This window comes from Thermobia domestica, chromosome 12 (genome assembly GCF_964235325.1).
Source record: "Thermobia domestica chromosome 12, izTheDome1.hap1.1, whole genome shotgun sequence".
Taxonomy (NCBI): Eukaryota; Metazoa; Arthropoda; class Insecta; order Zygentoma; family Lepismatidae; genus Thermobia; species Thermobia domestica.
In genome coordinates, this window is record NC_137465.1 from 116,687,007 (window position 1) to 116,708,279 (window position 21,273).

Here is a 21,273-nt window from a genome sequence, read left to right on the forward strand (position 1 = left end):
TTTTCCTACCCGGACTTTACTTTGGGATTCATTTAAACATATCTTAATTAATCTAATTAGCTTTCTCGGTATTCCAAGTTCTGTAAGAACGTTGTATAATGTTTCTCTCCTAACCGAGTCGTACGCCTTTCTAAAATCAATAAATAATTGATGTACCGGGGTATTGTATTCCCACTTTTTTTCGAGTATTTGGCGAATGGTAAATATTTGGTCGATAGTTGATCGATTTCGTCTAAATCCGCACTGATAATCTCCAATAATTTGATCTGCGTATGGGGTCAGTCTTGCTAACAGAATATTTGAAAGGATTTATAGGATGTTGACAGAAGAGAAATACCTCGATAATTATTACAGTCAGTTTTGTCGCCTTTCTTGTGAATTGGAACAATGATTGATTCTTTTCACTCTTGTGGCAATTCTTCCTTGTTCCAGGTAAGGAGAATGAGTTTGTGTATCTTGTTCCACAATTTTTAATTTAATTAAAATTAACTCAGCCGGAATTTCATCTACACCCGGAGATTTGTGTTTCTTTAATTTCTTTATAGCGGTTTCTACTTCTATTCGGTTGGGTTCTGGAATATACGGTTCTGCGGTGTGTATCACCTTTTCTGCACGCACACTAGTTTTTGGTTGCGTGTTAAGCAAATCGTCAAAGAAATCTTTCCATCTATTTAAGATGCTATCCGTGTCAATGAGAACTGTACCGTCAGATTTCTTTAATACATAAGCACAAGGTTGAGAGTCTTTCTTAAATTCGTTGATTCCCTTATACATGTCCCGGACGTTTTTATTTTTACTATTATCTTCAAGTTCCTTAATTTTAGCTTTCAGAAAATCGCGTTTCTTTGTTCTAAAAGTTTTGGAAGTTTCCCGGCTGATACCTGCGAACTTTTGTGTAGTTATTTCTTTCGGATTTTGTAGCCAGCGTAATTTTGCCTGTTTTCTCTTCTCTGCTAGTGGTCAGTGTCACAATCAGCCCCTCTAAACGACCGGACATCAATTATGCTAGATTGCCTTCTTCTATCTACTAAAACGTGATCAATTTGATTGTGTGTTTTTCCGTCTGGTGATGTCCAAGTGTATTTATGAACATCGCGATGTGGGAATTTTGTACTTTTCACGATTAGGTTTTTGGATGTTGCAAAGTTCACGAGTCTAACACCGTTGTCATTACTTTCCTTATGCAGACTTTCGTTCCCTATAATCGGTTTGAAAATATCCTCTCGTCCTACCTTCGCATTGAAATCCCCTAATAGAATCTTCATATGGTATCGCGGGAGTTGGTGAAATATCCGTTCCACTTCTTCGTAAAAACTGTCTTTTATATCGTCATCCTTATCTTCAGTTGGGGCATGTACATTTAAAACAATAATATCACACCACCGTCCCTTAAGAGTAATAAAAGAAAGTCTATCAGTAACAAATTCAACCCGTTTAATTGCTGGTAATATACGTTTATGAACGGAAAACCCTGTTCCTAACTGGTGATTTTTATTTCCTTCCCCGTAAAAGAACGTAAAATTTCCGGAATTTTCAGATCTATCTCCTTCCCACCTAACTTCCTGAACTCCTACTACGTCCATCCTGTATTTCTCTAACTCACTCGTTACGGATTTTAACGCGCCTGCCCTATAAAGACTCCTAATATTCCATGTTCCAAATCGCATGTCCATTTTCTTTTGTTGAGGTTGTGTCAAGTTATCAGTCCTTGTCCGAGGCTTTTGTGAATATTTCTGAACAAGTGCTTTTTTTTTACAGGATGAGGTTGTTAGCCCTACCCAAACCCCCAAGCTGGAGGACCACTCCTAGTCGACTGTCCGCGACTGCTTATTTAGTATATTCGCAGCTAACCTCTATATCTAGAGCCCTTCTCCTCGATCCGCAACCTGAGGACGCGCCATGCCGTGGTGACAGGAAAGTTTATCTCATAGTACAATATTTATAATATGTAACGTTTCAGTGCGCATTAGTTAAGGGAATGAGCTAAAATATGTAATGACTTCCGGGTGATGATCCACCTTAACTTGCTTAGAGTGCATGTGAAATATTTTTCTGTGCAGAGTTATAGGCCATCAAAGTTAGGGTTTAAACCTAGAATATATACAGATCTGTATCAGTACAACTGGAAAATCCTGATAAAAGTGCAACTTACCGTATTAGTATGACATTGGACCATTTATCGCCCTCAGAACTACTCTCATGTGACGTGGAATAAAGTCATCGAGATTGTGAACTGTAGCAAGAGGAACATTACACCATTTCGTGTGTAGTACAGTTCTGTGTGAGAGAATGAAGATGGAAATTATTCTGGATTTGTGCCTCCAAAGCGGACCATAGATATTCAAATATGTTCAGCTCTGGGGATTGATCGTCCGCCCGATGTTCCTAAAAGTACGCCGCGACAGCTCCAGCTGTGTGAATATGCGCATTGTCATCCTAGAATATTGCAGTATTACCGAAAAAAAAACATTTGGATTGTAGGATGCACAGTCCTCTAAAATAGGGACATAATCACGGAGAGAAAGATGACCAGTGTGTCAGAACAAAACCTATGCAAAACCAGGATATTACGGTCCTCAGCAACACAGAGCAACCGCCACGTTTCATGGTTGGGCAGTTTTGCGGCTTATGACTTTCTTGAATTAGTCCCAGAAGCGACAGTCCTATTAGCGACAGGAACTGTTATCTGTCCTATAAGCGATCGATTCATTTACATTGAGATAGTGGAAGATGATATGATTCTATCTCGTAAAATATGTTTGCCTCTGGCGTTATTAGTGCCCGAACAACCTTGGTATGCACGTGCCAGTGATACTGTTCCTCAAATATATTTTTCGTCTACTGTGAGTGCAAATAAAACTTATTTTAATTTTGAGTTAGGTTTGACATAAAACATATCAAGTAACTTAACGAGACAACATGAATATTTCCATAAAAAGTATATTCCTATGTAATTATTGAAACTCCAGTTGTAATATCCCCTTTCTTCAAAAACTCTGTGTTCTGTACTTAATTTGATTCAAATCTAATTACTCACTAAGCACAGAACCGGTAATATATTTTATTTTGAAAAACTTAAACGTGTAACAGTTTCGCCAACTATCTACTTTTTAGACTTCCTAAGATACTGTGAATAAAATGAAAAACAAATGTCAATGATAAAAGACAGCTTTTGAGACCTTTTGCATCTGATTGGCTATTCTCAACCAATCCCACCATTACAATACAGTTCACTCTAAACAATCCAAAAGGTAAACAAACAATTCAAACTACCTTCCCCCCTTGTAAGCTACTAAAACGTAAACTAATTGCTTAATTTGCCTTCCTCCCTTGTTTTGACTTATACATAAAAGCTTGTCGTATAGCAATCTGAAATAATTCCTTATAACTATACGAACTGTTAAGTCCTGCGAAAAATTTGTAACTTGTGTAATAATTTCTTTGAATACACCGTGTTTTCAGATTTCTTTGATATCCTCAAGTGGTGAACACTCTCTTTCCATGGGCGCCCGATAGGAAGGCAGAGATCCCCCCTGGCTCAAAAAAATGTATACGTGATATAGCAAACCACATATATTAAATACCAGATATGCCAGACGTGTTACAGCAACCATGAAGATGCCTCTCCCTAGAAAATTTTCTTCAGGCGCCCCAACCTCTTCCTGATTTTTTTCTCATGCCATAAACATATTCAATCTAAACTTATGCTCCGTATCATTTTAACATGAAATTTTTAATTATATTAGAATCATAGACAAAGGCATAAATACTCTGAATATTTAGTTAGTTTTCCCCTTGATATAGTCAGTGTTTTCATAGAAATTAATTCAAAATATTAGAAAAAACGTATAAAATATTGTTAATGCAATGAGAGCATTCTCAGGTATTAAATTCAGGTAGAGCGAAATTTTTCATAGTACATTTTGTTAGGTTCTAAATCACATTAGCATTGTTAAAGAAGAGAGAACCTTATCTTCTTCCATTATCTTAGTATGAACGAATCGGTGACTCATAGGGCGGTTAACAGATTGAATCGGTCGCTCATAGGACAGATAACAGTTCCTGTCGCAAATAGGACAGTCGCAAGTGGGACGACACCACTTTCTTGGTCATCCGCCACACATAAACACGACCCATAGTTAAAATAAGATGAATAATGAGTCATCCGATTATATTACACGTTTCCAGTCATTAGCGGTCCATGTTGCAAATTCGTGGCACGATTGGCGCCGTCCTAAAGCGTTGCAGTCTGTTATCAGCACTTTTGCCCAGGCAACCCAATCCAGTATGTTCATGCTATGTAATCCGCAGTAGACTGTGATTGTCGACACAGCCTGTAGCAGATGCTGTTTGAGTTTGTCCGTCATTTGCACCGCAGTCGCACGACGTTTCTGACTGACAATCTACTTTCATACTCACTGAACCAGTCACTGTGGGCGACTGATTTTCACCCACTGCAACCACTGATTTTCGCTGATGTGGTTCTGCCATGAGTTTTGTAGAGTATCATCACCTTGGATACCGTCCCACACGACATAACTAAAACACTTACCACTTTCGTCACTCTGACACCACATAACCGAGCGCAAATTATTTGCCTCCTTGGAAATTAGAGAAGTCTTCCATTTTACACTATTACCGTCTGCGCAATACACTGCATTACTGCACCTTACGTGGAGAATTTGAAATTATAAGCTAGTGAAAAATACTGAACGATATTTTCATCATTCTTCACATATTCACATCTTCCTCAAAATCCAAGAAACTTGAAAATAATTCTCTTGCGTCTTCTCATGTATAGAATACATAAAATAATCGTAAAAATACTGAATTATCTTTTAGAGTAAATGAAAGAATAAACAAATGAATGAGGAAACAAATGAGTGAATGTATTCTAGCTTAAAATATGTAAAATTCGTGGAGAACAACACAACGAAAACTTATGAGATCTCATGATATATAAAAGGAAATGCATAAAATAATGTTGTACCATAGGAATAATAAGACATTAACTAATAAAATAACATATTATATACTGATATATCATACATTTCTATTTTTCCTTTTTTTTTTTTTTTTTTTTTAGATACTTCGTCCAAGCTGTTGTAATGCTACATTTCTAGGGATGCGCACGAGTCGAGACACACTTTGTAAAATTCGAGACGAGTCGAGTCAAACGTATTTCTCGACTCGAATTTTCGAGTCGAGACTCGAGTCGAGTCGAGACAGCTGGTAAAAATCTCGACTCGACTTGAATGTCTCGAAAATTTTTCTATAATTTTTAATATTATTTTGAAGAAAGTACTCGCTCAGAAACACTCGGCACGAGAATTTCAGAAACTGCAGGACTTGTCAGGTGTTCGAGGAGTGCTGAGGTGATTGTCTTCAACAAGTGGCGAAACCAAGGGGAAAAGACGTCCAAATGTCGAGGGGTTGGGCGCCCCTCACCTCATTACAGATGTCGAACGTCGTAGGCTGGGCAGACTGGTAAAATAGAACAGGCAGCGAACTCCGTCGGAACTAAGATCAGAGTTTAATGCTGGGCAAAGTACAAGTGTGTCTGAACTAGTCTTGTCAAATTTCCGGAAATTTTGGATCTGTTTTTTAAAAAAAACGTTTTTTCGATTTTCCGGAAAAATTGATAAAAATAAATATGTTTCTATTAGGTTAATTTTACTAGTAATGATATCTCTTTTTTTCAAACACGCGAAAAATGTAAGTTCAAAAATTTCAATATTGCGAATATTAAAAAATAGCACTCGAAAATAAAACTATTCCAATTATTATCTACATATTAAAATACTAGATTTGCGCGTATATGTTTCTCCTCACAGAAAAGTTTATATGTTTGTCTCCAGTCCTTTCAAAAATGAGATCTCGAACCCACAAGTGCTAGGGCCGTTTTCATTTGTCGATTCCAAATTTTGTGTAAATTGTGCAGTTCTAATTGAATATTTTTATTTTAAAAAAACATGGCCATTAGATCTTTATTACATTTATAGGGGTACACTAGAAGTACTGTGGGGGCCGGTGGCTCAGTGATAGGGCGTTCACCTCCGGTGCTTGGGGCCCTGGTTCGATCCTAGATCGCGCCGAGTGGACTTTGTGGTGGACAAACACCTTGCTCGTGGGTTTTCTCGGGGTTCTTCCGTTTCCTCCCACTTTCTTCATTCATTTCTCATCATCATCGTCTCCTTTAGCCTAACCGGCATAACCGTGGGACGTAAAATTCAAGATTTCATATCACTAGAAGTACTGAAATTTTTGAAAAAGTAAAGCATCATACTCTACGAGTTATATATTCCAACATCACACAGTTGTATATAGGGGTTGTATATCTGTCAGGCGTTTGTTTCATGGCCAAATGATAATGAAAACGAAGGATAGCCATTTCACCAGTCTAAAATTAATCTTCATTGTTTGGAGAGGATTTCTTTTTCAATAAACACCGTGTATCACTGACATAATTAATTGTGTGTGTACTTTATTTACTTATTAAATAATGCATGCAAATGCATGCATACACGATATGGGCATTCAGGAAATGGATACTTGAAAATTTGAATTGAATTATCTATACAAGCCGTCTACGAGTCTTTTGTTAGCCGGCTACGAGTGCAGTCCAAACTACTCTTTGGATTGAGCTTCTTACCGGATGTGTAGCCTACCGAAGGACCACACAGATGTTATCGAAACTATTGTGCTATTGATTTTTTTTGCATGCTTTAGCAAAAACTTCTGTAGATATCGAAGCCCGCCAGTGAAGTCATATCTAGCATCTTGGTGCTAGATCTAGCATAATTCACTCCCATTTAGCATCTAGCATCTTGACTTTAGCATCTTGGCAAACTCTCATTCTTTCCTCTGGAGAACAGAAAATGAACGAAAATTTAGATGGCTCACTGACCGTTGGGAATTATCCCGTTGAAGCGGTGGGTGGAGTAATAAAACCAGTTAGTATTTCCGCTGTTGTATTGTTGAATTCACAGAAATGTTCAAAAATAAGCAAAACGTGACTCTGTACAAGATGTTTACTTACCCATAGTTTTATTATTGTCAACTGAACCCTGAGTGTCTGGGATGTTTCTGTCCCTTCACACTTTACAACTTGAGAGGGAAGGGGGTATGATCATCAGAGTACACCGCTAAAAGAAATGCTTCAGTGCTGTGTCGGAAGCGGCATGTTTTGTATATATTTCTTAAAAATGTTATCCATTCATAAAGTATAAATTCCCCCTTCCTCCCCTGATTCTCTTTCCAATACAGAGAACCGACTCTTTAAATGAAGAAAGAACCCTGAACCCTCCCGAAAATACAAAAATGAATGATGCGTACAAATAGCAAATCTGTGGATGAATCAAATAATGCAGATACATGAGAAGATGATGACGAAGATAACAGTGCTTGATGCAGCGCAATCCGCCACATGTAAATAGATTTGAAGTGTTAATATTTGTGTATATGTACGTGTGTATGTGCTTGCTTCTGAGTATTTATATGCGCGTGTGTCTTGTAATTGTTACATTAATATCCACTGGATTAAGTGAAAGTATAAAATGGATTTGATGACTGCCAATTTGATGTCAACTTGGTAAGTCATTATTTTTTAATATTTAGTAATATTAAATTAGATTATAGTTTAACGTCGTTTCCAGGAGCAAAGCTCTAAAAGACGTGAACGTACAGTCGGATTTGAAATGCGATCAGAGTTTCACCATTTATTTCAGCGACCGCGAAAACTATGAATTCTGCAGTAATATCGGCCATTTCCTACCACTTTTACATGTCCCTGTAAACACCCCCCTGAGACCTCTGGTTGAATTCCGAGACATGTAAAAGTAATCCAAAATGATCGATATTAGTGTCAGATTCATAGTTTTTGCGGTCGCAGAAATGAATGGTAATACTTCAACAGGCGTAGTCTTCCAAATACTGCCCCCATGCGAAGAATGGGTATATTCAGCTGTCTAATATAAATAAAACAAAAGAGTTTGTTTGTGTGTTTGTCTGTCTGTGCGCGGCCTGGGGACTAGACGAGTGGACCGTGAGTTACCAAATTTTGGTCAGGGGTACCTTGGCCTAGGCCCCAGATCAAGACGAAAAGTTGTTTTCAAATTTCGAACCAAGAGAGTCTCAGGGGTCGTTTACCGGGACATGTAAAAGTAGTAGAAAATAACCGATATTAGTGTTGAATTCATAGTTTTCGCGGTCGCTGAAACAATGGTGAAACTCCGATAGCATTAACCCTTTCCGAATCCTGGCTTTTTGGGCTATTTTTTAGACTTTCAGTCAAGCAGCTACTGTATCGTCACTATTTATCCTAGGATTATAGTTCATACCTCATTCTCTTCAGAATAAAGCTGGCTTTCAAATGGTACCACTTGCATGCTCATACCATATACCAGAAGCGGGAAAAAATGTCAAATTGAAAGTTTCAGAGGGAAATCTTTTTCTCGAACTTTGCCCCCCCTGCCCCCCCCTGTGTGAACATAGCCATCTAAAAAAATCTGAGAAATAGTACTTGGTATACTGAATGTGTGTGCCAAATTTCAAGTTTCTATCTTGAATAGTAAGGGAGGGAGAAATTTTATCAAAATTTCCCACCATGCCCCAAATTAGCACAAAACACTATGATCTCAGGGAAAAAAATTCCTGAGACATCCCTAATTACCCTAGGGTCATGTGTCGCCCATATTCCCTTCTGAATAGAACTGCCTTTCAGGCGGTACCATTCACATGTCTCCATCATGAATCTAAGGCGGGAAATTCCAGAAAAAAGGGATTTTTTTGGTCTAAATCTCCCTTTTTTCAACTTTTAGCCCGTCTCGACCCCCCTGTTTTAACGCAGAAATCTGAAAAAAATCTGTTAAATACTACTCGGTGAACTGAATGTTTGTGCACAGTTTCAATCTTCTAGGTGTAAAAATAAGCCCGCCAGAAAAAATTCAGAAATTTCCCCATGTTACCCTATACAGAAATATATTTTGAAAAAAATTCACTGAGACGTCCCTAATTACCCTAGAATAATAAGTCGACCGTCATTCTCTTCAGAATCGAACTGCCTTTCAGACGGTATGACTCACGTGTCTCCATCATGTATCTAAGGCGGGAAATTCCAGAAAAAAGGGATTTTTTGTCTAAAAATCCCTTTTTTCAGTTTTTCCCCCTCTGGACTCCCCCTGTTTTAACGCAGAGATCTGAAAAAAATCTGATAAATACTACTAGGTAGGCTGAATGTTCGTGCACAATTTCAATCTTCTAGGTGCAAAAATAACCCCGCCAAAAAAAATACCCACCATGTCCCATTTTTCCCTATATAGAAGTATATTTTTCAAAAAATCCCTGAGACGTCCCTAATTACCCTTAGGACAATGATTCGACCGTCATTCTCTTCAGAATGGAACTGCCTTTCAGACGGTATGACTCACGTGTCCCCATCATGTATGTGAGGCGGGAAAATGACCAGAAACGGGATTTTGGGGGTTAAAATATCCCTTTTTTCACCCCTTTGCCCCTCTGGTTCCCCCCTGTTTTAGCACTGACATCGGAACAAAAAATTTGGTAAATACTACTCGGTGGACTGAATGTTTGTGCAAAATTTCAATCTTCTACGTGGAAAAATAAGCCCGACAAAAAAATATTGAACATAGGCTTAGTAAATGAGAAAATAAATTTTTGACTTATGACGTCATCACCTCCTATGTCTGGACGCAGGAAGATCTGAAACCATACGTAATGTCTTCTACAAGGCCAAAAAGCTCAAATAGAAGAGAAATAACGCAATGTACCATGAAAAATGCGTATGGTACAAATTGTACTATAGGATCCCCAAGGGGTTAACTTCCAAATTCATGCTATGCTGCACCGGGCCGGGGATCACCGGGGGGTTGAGATATCGAGACATATAAAAGTAATCCAAAATGAGCGATATTAGTGTCAAATCCATAGTTTTCGCGGTCGCTGATATCAATAGTGACACTTCAATTAGCGATGATTTGCAAATTCAGCTACAATGTATGTGGGTCGGGAGTCAGCGGAGGGGGGCGGATACCGAGATAAGTAAAAGTAATCCAAAATGACCGATATTAGTGTCAAATCTATAGTTTTCGCGGTTGCTGAGATCAATGGTGACACTTTCATTAGTGATCACTTGCAAATTCAGCTACCATTGTATGCGAGCCGGGAGTCAGCGAGAGGGGGGAGCGGAGGATACCGAGACATCTAAAAGTAATCCAAAATGATCGATTTAGTCTCAGATCCATAGTTTTCGCAGTCGCGGAAATGAGGGTAATATTTCAACAGGCCTTGAATTCTATACGAAGAACGATATATATTGATCAGAAAATTAGGGAATCAGATGAAAACACATGTAAAACTTTTTACGAATAATGTGAGAACACTGTATCTTGTCCAGTTCAGATTAAAATCATGAAGGCCCAACGTGCAAACGAACCGTTTGGAACATCTGTGCCCGTGATCAGAGACGTGGCGCTACCAGATATCATTTTGTAGTGTGGCGCTGCCAACACATTTCAGCTCCAGGCTACCTTTGTTCTCATTGTGTTTAGTGCGTCACAAATCTACGTAGGGAAATTGCGCAACAACGTAATTTGCCAGAATCGTTTTCATGGCGAGCTGTCGGCAGGTTGGAAGCTGGTCAGTCACGGCGGGAGGTGGCACATGCCATAGGAGTGGCACAAAGTGTGATTTCCCGATTGTGGAATCGATTTCAAACAACTGGAAGTGTTCGAAGAAGACAAGGACAGGGCCTTCCACTAGCAACCAAAGCCAGAGACGATCGTTATCTCTTGTTAACAGCCCGTCGAAACCGGCGTCAGAATACAACTCTGCTCCCGCAAGCCTTCCGAACAATAACAGAACGCACAACATCCACTCAAACGGTCCGCAATCGTCTTCAAGAAGGTGGTCTCTACGCACGTAGACCTATGGTGTGTATCCCTTTAACTGCACGACACCGTGTTGATCGAAGAGCGTAGGCGGAGGAACATCGTGGGTGGGGACGCAATGAATGGGGCAATGTTTTGTTCTCTGACGAGTCTCGATTCAGTGTAGAGCCTGATAATCGACGTGTTTTCATCTGGAAAGAGTGTGGAACACGACACAATCCCATGTTTGTGCGAGAAAGATCCCAGTATCATGGTGGTGAACTGATGGTGTGGGCAGGAATTAGCATTGGTGGGCGTACTGAGGTCCACATCATCCGAAATGGCTCTTTGACTGCCCTCAGATATAGGGATGAGATCATGAAAACTCTCGTTCTTCCTTATGCTGGTGCCATTGGTGATTCGTTCCTTTTCATGGATGACAATACTCGTCCTCACAGAGCTCGGTTAGGGGATGAGATGCTGGATGCTGAGGGTATCGCTCGGATGAAGTGGCCAGCATGCTCTCCGGATCTCATTCCAGTTGAGCATGTCTGGGATATGCTTGGCAGACGAATTGCCGCTAGGCCAGTAAATCCAACAACCATTCCAGAGCTGGAAGTCGCTCTTCTGGATGAGTGGCACAATATCCCCCAAGAACTCATCGATAATCTGATTGAATCCATGCCACGCAGGTGCAAGGCTCTGTTGGCTATTCGAAGTGATCATATGACATATTAAGGAACAATCAGTGTTGTTGCCTTGCCTGTTTGTGAGCAGTTCGAAAGGTGCACACATAACCGTCTTGTGTCATGAACAATGTGAACAAGGTTTTCCGTGCCTCAACACCAGTATGTGCCCCATTTTTCTAGTGTATCTTAAAGCATTCCTTCTTGTATGATATATATGAGTCAAACACAAGCTTACCCATACACTATCTTAAGGTCTTGTGTGATATTTCAGCTGAACTCCTAATTTTTTTGAGCATTAGTACTTTAAGGAGGATGGTGACATGTAAGGATAATTGAAAATTATCGATATTAATGTCAAATTCATAGTTTTGGGGCTCCACAAGTTGACAGTTTTGGTGCCCTTTGTGTTCAAAATGAAACGTATTCTCCTCTTGCGAAGAACGGATATTCTGCTAGTCTGTAATAATAACTAACGGAAGTTTCACTTAATATATTTCTCGCTGCTCAAATTTACTCACTTGTGCGATATATGTGTGTAAAGTAGAATTAAAACTTGTTGCTTTAAGTATTTTTCCGTTAACGATATACATTGCATATACAGTAGGACGTCGATAATCCTAACGTCAAAAATCCGAACGCGGTCCCTAGAAGCTTTTTACATTTTCTCTTAACGCTAGCGTTAAACAAACAATAGCGTGTCCATCGACGTTATGTGAAGTCAGTGTTTTTACAGAAGTTCATTTATATGAAATATAGTTTGTCATGTATTTTTATTTTTATTTTTTCTTAGGCCAATAAGTTTTAAGTGTACTTACAAGAACAGTGTTATTTAGAGTACAAGCAAGTTCTTCAGAAACATTAAACGTAAGTAGCCTTACGTACGGTATTGTAATTACTGTATGTACTGAATAACCACTGTATCGATAGAAGAACATACCGTACAGTACATGTAAGCCTAAATGGTATTTTCTTGGTCATTTTCGAAAATCCGAACAATTTGAAAATCCGAATACCTGTGGTCCCAATTAATTCGGATTTTCGACTTCCCACTGTATATGCTGCAGACATGTTACAGCAAGTAAGATTACTAGCATCAGGCCAACAAATAGTTTTTAAACTATATTTTCCTGTTTTTGCCAATAATTCCGAACCAATGATTTTTTCTAATGGTTTCAAAATTTCCGGAATTTTACATAGAATAATGAAGATATCTCTATGAAATATATGTTTGATTTAACATATTAACTAAAATGATTCTGTGATTTAAAAAAATGACGATTCTAATAATACGCAAATTTTCCGTTTTTTCCCCAGCTCGGAAAAACCGTAAGAAAAACTTTTTTTAAACCCAAAATTTCCGTTTCTTTCACAGCCCTTCACAACATTAGTCTGAACACATAGTGCATCGAACACTCCTAACGATGGCGAATGTTAACACCACGAAATCGGCAACTATAACTGAAATGAACACGCGACCATCGCCACTAGACCTTGGCACAATGGCAGAGCGTTGCTTTGTCTGATGAATCCCGACATCATCTTCATCATGACGATGTGAGGGTGCGAATCCGTCGTGTTCAAAGGGAACAGCTTCTTGACATCTGTACTGCGGGACGTAGACAATCTGGCTGGGGCTTAATTATTATCTGGGGAACATTCAGGTAAGCATCCATGTGTCCAGTGGAGCTCGAGCAAGGTATCATGACGGCCGAGGCGTCGCACGCTGCTTGCAGACTACGTACACCCCTTCATGATGGCCATGTTTCCAATCGGTAGTGGCATTTTTCGACAAGATAATGCACCATGTCACAAGGCCAGGAGTGTGATGGAGTGGTTCGAGGAACACAGGAGCGAGTTCCAAGTGATGTGCTGGCCCCCAAACTCTCCGGATATGAACCCAATCGATCACATCTGGGATGTAATTGAACGTTCCGTGAGGGCGCATCACCCCCTCCCCGGAATTTACGGGAATTAGATAACCTATGTGTGCATATGTGGTGCCAACTCTCTCCAGCGACCCACCGAGGAACATTGCGACCATGCCAAGACGCGTTGCCGTTGTTATTCGTGCCAAAAGATGGACATACTAACAATTAGGTAGGTAGTCATAATGGTCTGGCTGATATGTGTGTATATTTTAACTCGTACATTTTGTCGAATTCGAGTCGAGTCGAGACAGAGACTGTCGAGTCGAGACACGAGTCGAGACAGCAACATATTTTCGAGTCGAGACACGAGTCGAGACAACATTTTCTCGAGACGAGTCGAGATAACATTTTCTCGAGACGAGTCGAGACAGGCTTAAATCTCGACTCGACTCGACTCGTGCGCATCCCTATGCATTTCTTGAAGATGCCAATCTTATAAAGAAAGAAATTATGATTTTCCGGCAGATTTAAATGCACAATTCGATACCATGATTAACTTATTCCTAGTATGGCCAGTGCTAAGAAAAGTTCGCCTTCTAACTACTAGGTGATCCTGTCTTCATTTCAGTTTTCAAGAATGTAAAGTTCATAGCTTTTACGTACGGACAGACGTGCTAAGATCCTTCTTGTCTACGTATAGGATAATATATATGTAATGTACCATTACAGTTGAAAGTAATGGCAACTATTTTTTACCCACCCTGTACCTAGTGAATTAGTTTTAATTCGATTTCGGTTTAATTACTCGATGTATTTATCCTCTTTACTTCAAATTAAATGTAATGAATCGAAAGGTCTCATTAGGAATCATATCTTCACGGAGTAACATATTTATTTATATTTTGATTAATTGTAAATTCCATTTTCGCATATAGAAGTTGAATAGTTACAAGGTTTACCATTCTGACGTCATACCGAAACATAGTTTGGATATAAAATTTCTTAATTTCAGACCAATGTAGAATTTGGCCAGGTAACTAAACCTTCCAGCACCCTTTCTCACTAGTCCATAGTCACTTTCAGATCCGGTTATATTTGGATTTCACCAATTTCTATTTGCTTTGTAATTTCCGCGGCTGAAAGATTTCGCCCTGATTGGAGGAATCCTCCTATCCCTGTTGTTTTCAGTGCAATGTTATCATTCTTACCGAAGAAGCTTTTGGAAGCACAACTCGTCAAATTGTTTACCATATTTCGACTGGACAGGACTGAGATTTTAATGGAATTAAGGTAAAATCCAATTTAATTTTATAATTAAACACTGAAGACGGTTTAGGAGCCCAAAAAACCTACATTTCTTGTAAAAAAGCAACAATTATTCAGTGAAATTCGGGATTCCTGTTTACAGGACGCCATGATGCTGCCAAATTAGAACAGACAGTATAAAAGAGTGATTTTTATGTTCCTTTTCTTTTAAAAACCCAAATTCAGTTAGGGGTTAGGAAAAATACGACCTGTTTTGTGTGTTTCGTTCGTGTATTTGGTAAATGTGATTTTTTTTTATTAATCAATAACTGCATGTACATAGTAGGTTTCATAGCTGTAATACTAATCATCAAAATGGCAGCTTAATCTAACAAAAAGGGCTCCTATTCATTTTCCGAATTGAATCAGTTCTAGCGTGGGGATAGGTTAGTTATTGTTTGTTTTGGGGCCTTTTCCCCTCTCAGGGGAAAGATCCCTCAATAAACCTTGTTAAGGTGTCCCCAGGACATCAAACCCTAGTAAACATGCTTTAAATAATTGGTCAGGTCAATTGGATCTAGGGTTAACCTTCTCATTTTGTCCCCCTAAATTTCAACTTTATATACCGGCAAGGGAGTAATGTGTTTAAATCTAATATATCAGGTACTTGTCTTTAATATGCATATAATAAAGGGTGGTTGTTTAGTTAATAGTTTTATGTGTAGTACTTATAGTGTCGTATGTAGTTAGTAGTTCTGAGTGAGTGCATGATTTTAGTGTAAGGACAGTGTATTTAACATGCGTTAATTTAATACCATTTGTTTAACTCGAAGTACACCAAACCAGAGTAAATATTATAGTTCTGATTAATAAGTGTAAGGGTATATTTTAGTACACAGTAAATTATTTCTCTACTGCAGCGCCATCGTGTTCGTTTTCTGTAATCAATTGTTTGTTGAAATTACGTTATTGCATGAGTTAGCGATCTGGGTTGTTTGATTTTGGCCCGTTATTCTCAAATTACATCCAGTGGACATGGTTTACGGTTCATATGAGTGTACGTTTAGATGAAATAGCATGAGATCTTGTAGTATTGAAAATTACAGCTCGTTGCCTCAATTAGAAACCTAAATATCCGCCGAAATCAAGAATGCATATTTTCTTAATAGAAGTAAGCCTACATGATGTTACTGTTTGTTTCGAAATGCAATATTAAATTCTCTTTTCCCGTGGCTGTAGAGAGATTTCATTGTTGCTTTAGTTCTATCAGCAAATCAGAAATAAAATAATCTTTGACAATTTAACTTTCAGGGAATACACGTATGATTTTTTTTCAAAACTGCGAAGTAAATATAATTTGGTGTTTCGGAACAAAGAGTCCGTGGTTCGATGAATGTTATCGTGTTGCAGTTTAAGCGTGACGGATTGTGATAATTATAGATTTATTAGTGCATAATGTAATATGTGTATGGCCTGCGTGTAGATGTATATAATAGGGTGTCTGTAAAATATTACTTCGAGTGGAAATGAGTAAACAATAAATAAATGTAATGATATAGTTATAATACGATTATGATGTAAAATGAATGAGATGATTGGACACCTGTACTTAAATGGATAGGCCCAATGTATATTATATATTGAGAATATGAATATGTTTACTGAAAATCTCTCGCGTTTTGACTTCTACACCGATACATTCATCCAACCGAGTTTGCTATTGAATAGTAGTGTGTAGTTGGGAATTATATGTTACTGCACATTTAAGTATCTCCTATTAACAGCTCCAGTTCTTAAGAATTTCATCAGATAGGGTAGCATCATGTAGGAATTACCTTTGAAGGTTTACGAAAATGATAATTAAGAAAAATAACTGCTATATCCTGGGATTATCGGAAAGTACAGGTTTGGTCATTTGTACCTTTAGCATTCATTGACTCTCCGAAATTTTTTTCTACGTTGCTTACATTATTTACCATACAGTGTTCATATAGCTAATAGCTCGGATGGGGCTATCCAATTAAATCAACCGCTACTAAATTAATATGTAGGTCCATTGCGTACCCTGACGTCGACCCCTAGTCCTCTTAAGTATTTTCGTTTCTTTTCTTAGTTTAATTAGATGATGATGGAAATTAATCGACGTCCCAGACCTTGGCATGTCTGCGCAGGGTAGCCATCGGTGATGTTTGGTCACTGAAATCACCGATCCAAAATTCAGTTTATTTAAATTTATTTTTATTTTTTGGCAAATTACTAGTTAGGGATATCTTAGCTATTATTTGCTCTAGTTTCATTACTATTCTGGACTTTTTAGTTTTCTGAGAGGTCGGATGATTTTTTTTGAAATTCCAAATTAAGATTTTGCACCAACCTTCTGGTATGGCCAGGGTCTTCAATGGCGTTGACCGGATACGGTGAGTGTTGGGATTTCCCTAAAGTCTTTGTCTTTCCTAAAATCCCATTGAGGGCACAGACTCGTCTCGTTGTTGAAGATATTTGTGTTTTCGGCTATTTATTTGGTAAGCCGAACCCATTTTGGCATAAAAGAAAATATTTGGTTATAGTATGTTGTATACGTAAATTCGACCACTTATCTTTCATAGTTGTAGTGTTCTGTCTCCTCTCTTTTCACCTATCCTTTCTTCTACTCCTTCTCTAAAGGTTTTTTTGAACCTTCCCCCCCGGTTCTGAAACTCATGAAAGTATACAATGTTCATATCACCTATTTCGATCGTATGTACTGACTGAGACATCGAGGGATACAATTCGTGGAGGTATTTCCGGTATTTCAGAACAACTTACTACCGTTTTTCACGATACTCAACCCACCATGGGAGGGACTGACGAGGGGGTACACTACGATTTCAGATTTCCTGAAGCTTGATTGTTGTTCATCGATCGTACAAACTATACCCATTGACTACTGACTTCTGGTTTCTTTCTATTGATCGGTTATATGGTGTGTATGTATTAGTAGTTTTGGCCCACTAATTTCAAATAATCTTGATTTTTTCTTTCTCTGTATATACATTTATATATGTATGTTTACATAGTTTGAAAAGTTACGTGCCTGTTCTATTTGTTGTATTTCCACTTCTTGTGTCAACTTATTAAATAATATCAAACATTTCTCTATACGCGGATCTTAGTAAATTGAATTAATATTGATTATCGGGTTTATATATTTCAATGTTGCAACCTTATTAAAAGAAAAGAATTTTGTTAGTCAGGGTTTTTGTTTTGTTTTGAGCCAAGGGAATGTGAATACTTATTGAATATGAAAAGTTTATGTAAAAAATTAAGTGTCGACGAAATACTAAGATTGATATTAGAATAATATTTATTATATTGAGTAATATGAATATATATATAAGCGAATATGTATGTATAGAGCTCATAATTTACCCTGGTTGTTTTAGGTTACCATAGATTTTCGACATCCGATACTGACCAACTAGTTGTGATTGTAGAGTATTACCGCGTAACTTGTAATAAATAACACCTTACGGATTTGTTAGTAATGTTCGTAACTATTAAATTTTTAATACTATGTTAAATATTGCATGTAAATAGAACAAGTAACAGGTCCTAAAAATAATCCTAATCCGTATCTAAAGTTATTTTTGTGAAACCATAACGAAATCAGCGAATTATGATACAGTGTGCCCCAAATCCTTCCCGTACGACTGGAAACAACTATTTGTCATTCGAAAGTTCAGTGACTTGAATCTCTTGACTTCACGATCTAGACCAAGAATAAAATTAAATTGAACTGAAATTTGATTAATAATTTCGTAATGTAAATACAGGACCTAGGATAGGTCCAGAGACCTAGCTCTATTGAGATATCGTATAGTATAATGGAAATATGTTCCCAAGGTTTGGGACTGGATTCGATATTTTAAATCTCATGAAATTTGGAAATTTCATACCAAGTGCGTTAAGTTACTAAGTGGAATATATATATATATATATATATATATATATATATATATATATATATATATATATATATATATATATAATGTGACGGAAATATTTTTTTTTGTCTGTAGTTAAGACAAATGAGTAACCACTCTCATGGACGCCAATCATAGTGCATGAGAAAAGGACTCATACATTTGTCGAAATTTCCCCTCTTGGGATAGAGATTCAATAAAAACGCTACCAAAGTTTTTTCCCCAAATGATTAACCAATTATATTTTTTCTTCTTTCACATTGATATGTATTCTTTGTTCTGAATCTTAAATATGTTCAATGTTGACCTTTGATTTTTTTCCTCTTCTTCTTTCGTTTTTCGATTTTTTTTTGTAACGTAGTCCAACTCTTAATGTACCTACAAGGAGAAATGTGTTATTCGATATTGTTGAAAGTAACAGATTTTCTGTGCAAGCCTATGAACCATATTATTATTATATTTTTTTTTAAATTCATGTATCAAACTTTTTCCTGCTATGTCAAACTAAGTTTTCTTGGAATGTAATAAATGTCTATAAAAATGTAGTTAGGTTAGTTTAATGCAACTAAATGCAACCTGAAGTATACATTGCCCTGTATGAATGTGAGTGTGAGTTAAATGTAGGTTTAGTATTAAGTGCACCAATTCTTTTGACATATATGTGTGACTTACTGTAATTAATGGTAGTTGACAATTAAAGTCTTGAAAAGTCAATAGTAACTCAATTTAAGTTAGTTCTATAAAGGAAGCAAAAAGGACAGAAATAGCCTGAACGATCGATCATCATGGGAGAACTTCGAAAGTCAAAATCTTCGACAAACATGTGTGTTGCTTTGATTTTTTTGTTTTTCTCTGTGGTCAATTCTAGCATGCCGTTAGCTTCATTTATACTTTAAATACTGGATACTGGTCAAGAACTTTCGGAAATATTGAATAAACTGTTAAATTAAACTTTCTCATCTATCTCAGAGCTAGATTGGGATAATTCGGTAGTTGGAGTTAAATGGATCTAGGTCTGGGGGGTATGGGTTAACATGTGTCTACCTTTGATCATCTTAATACCAAATACTCACCCAATAGCTCTTGGAAATACACCCAATTCGATAATTATTCACTTTCCTTTACCATATTTCTCAAAAATATCCAGTAACAGTTTCCCTATTTCCTCATCTTCTTACCTTCCCTTTTTTCTCTCCTCCTATCCCATCTTCCTCTTCTTTTCTTTACTTCTTCTATTTTAATAAAACTGAAAAGGGGGGTCGTGACTGGGAATTCTGTATATAATGAACACGGTCATGTATTTATTTTATTTTATTTTATTTGTCTTCGGAAGTCCGATATAAAATTTTCTCATTTTGATCGAACCTAGTATGTTCGAAATTAAGAAATGGATTATATATCCCTATATAATTAGACATATGCCGATAGCTTCATGAATATCCCCCCACCAGGGTGAAGGGTTCCCACTCACGACTTATTCCATGCATCTCATTTGCACGCTACAGCGCTTCCCCCTCATTTGTTACGGAGCGAGTGGAGCTTTGTATATTTCTTTCTTTTTATCTTTCTTTTTCCCTTTTCAGTTTTAGATTGGCGACCATAAACAGGACTGGTTACCATGGCAACCATGTTTGCTGTGGTAACAGATCTGAAAATGCTTATTGAACAATACTAGTTATCACGACCAACAGTTTTAGATTGGCGACCATAAACAGGACTGGTTACCATGGCAACCATGTTTGCTGTGGTAACGGATCTGAAAATGCTTATTGAACAATACAAGTTATCACGCCCAACATATACATTGGGAGCAACTGTTGAAGTATGTTCCAATTTTCTTTATCTAAATATAAAATACAATATGTCGTACGTCATCCAGGTGTTGTTCGAGAAAACTCTTCGTAGCAGCTAATGCAATGCGGGCTGCATCGATTTGGATAAATGGAAGGCTCCTGTTGAAATTCAAGTTAACACGATTGTTGAAAAATCATTATCCAACATAATTTTGAAACAGATCTCGTAAGCTTCTCGTAAGATTTTATTGTCAGAGTTCTGTGGTTCACACGTTAGAATTACGTGACTAGTTGGTAATTGATGATTATTTGCTGTTTTTGCTTGTCCAGGTTTTAGGAATGCTATGTGTAAACATTCTTCTAAAAATTCAGGTCCTGCGGCGTCCTGTATCGCTCTGTCTGTACCACCGAGAAGAGTTAATGTTTTGTTTGTTTGTTTGACTAATATGTCTGCTTTTATATCCATTATATAACCACGATAAGTACTAATTTTTTTGATTGATGGCAATGTTGCAAGCAAATTTCTGTTTCTTCAAACTAGATTTTTTCTTGTTGCCCAGTAAATTTTCCGCACTGATGATTTTTCTGATATAAAGAGAAAGGATGAAAACATCTATACGGGTCGATTCCGTGGGTTCAAACTTTTTTCAGATGGTTGTCCTTGACATTTTTTGTTTCTCATCTTCTTCTTACTCTCGTCTGAAATCAGGCAAAAACAAACATAAAACAAATACAAAAATAAATAGTTGGGGAAGTAAGATTTAAACCCTAATCGGGTTCATGAGAATTGGTACGCTATTTACACTTGATCACAGCAGTAACAGGTCCAT

The 21,273-nt window shown here is 37.6% G+C and overlaps 2 protein-coding genes across 2 annotated transcripts in view; one reads left to right on the forward strand and one right to left on the reverse strand.

Moving 5' to 3' along the window:
• LOC145666086 (uncharacterized) overlaps positions 1–20,253 on the forward strand; it is a 44,015-nt gene extending 23,762 nt beyond the window's left edge. The window contains exon 3 of the mRNA XM_081733180.1: positions 20,234–20,253. Coding sequence (XP_081589306.1) covers positions 20,234–20,253 — 20 coding nt within the window. The remainder of the gene's footprint in view (positions 1–20,233) is intronic.
• Positions 20,254–20,612: 359 nt separating this feature from the next.
• Positions 20,613–20,909, reverse strand: LOC145666087 (macro domain-containing protein PG1779-like). The gene has a single exon (XM_081733181.1). It carries the CDS (start codon positions 20,907–20,909, stop codon positions 20,613–20,615), a length of 297 nt encoding a protein of 98 aa, XP_081589307.1.
• Positions 20,910–21,273: the final 364 nt, after the last annotated feature.

Bases quoted from the DNA above. Each gene is read 5' to 3' on its own strand.
- LOC145666087 (XM_081733181.1), bottom strand. From the start codon at position 20,909: ATGGATATAAAAGCAGACATATTAGTCAAACAAACAAACAAAACATTA.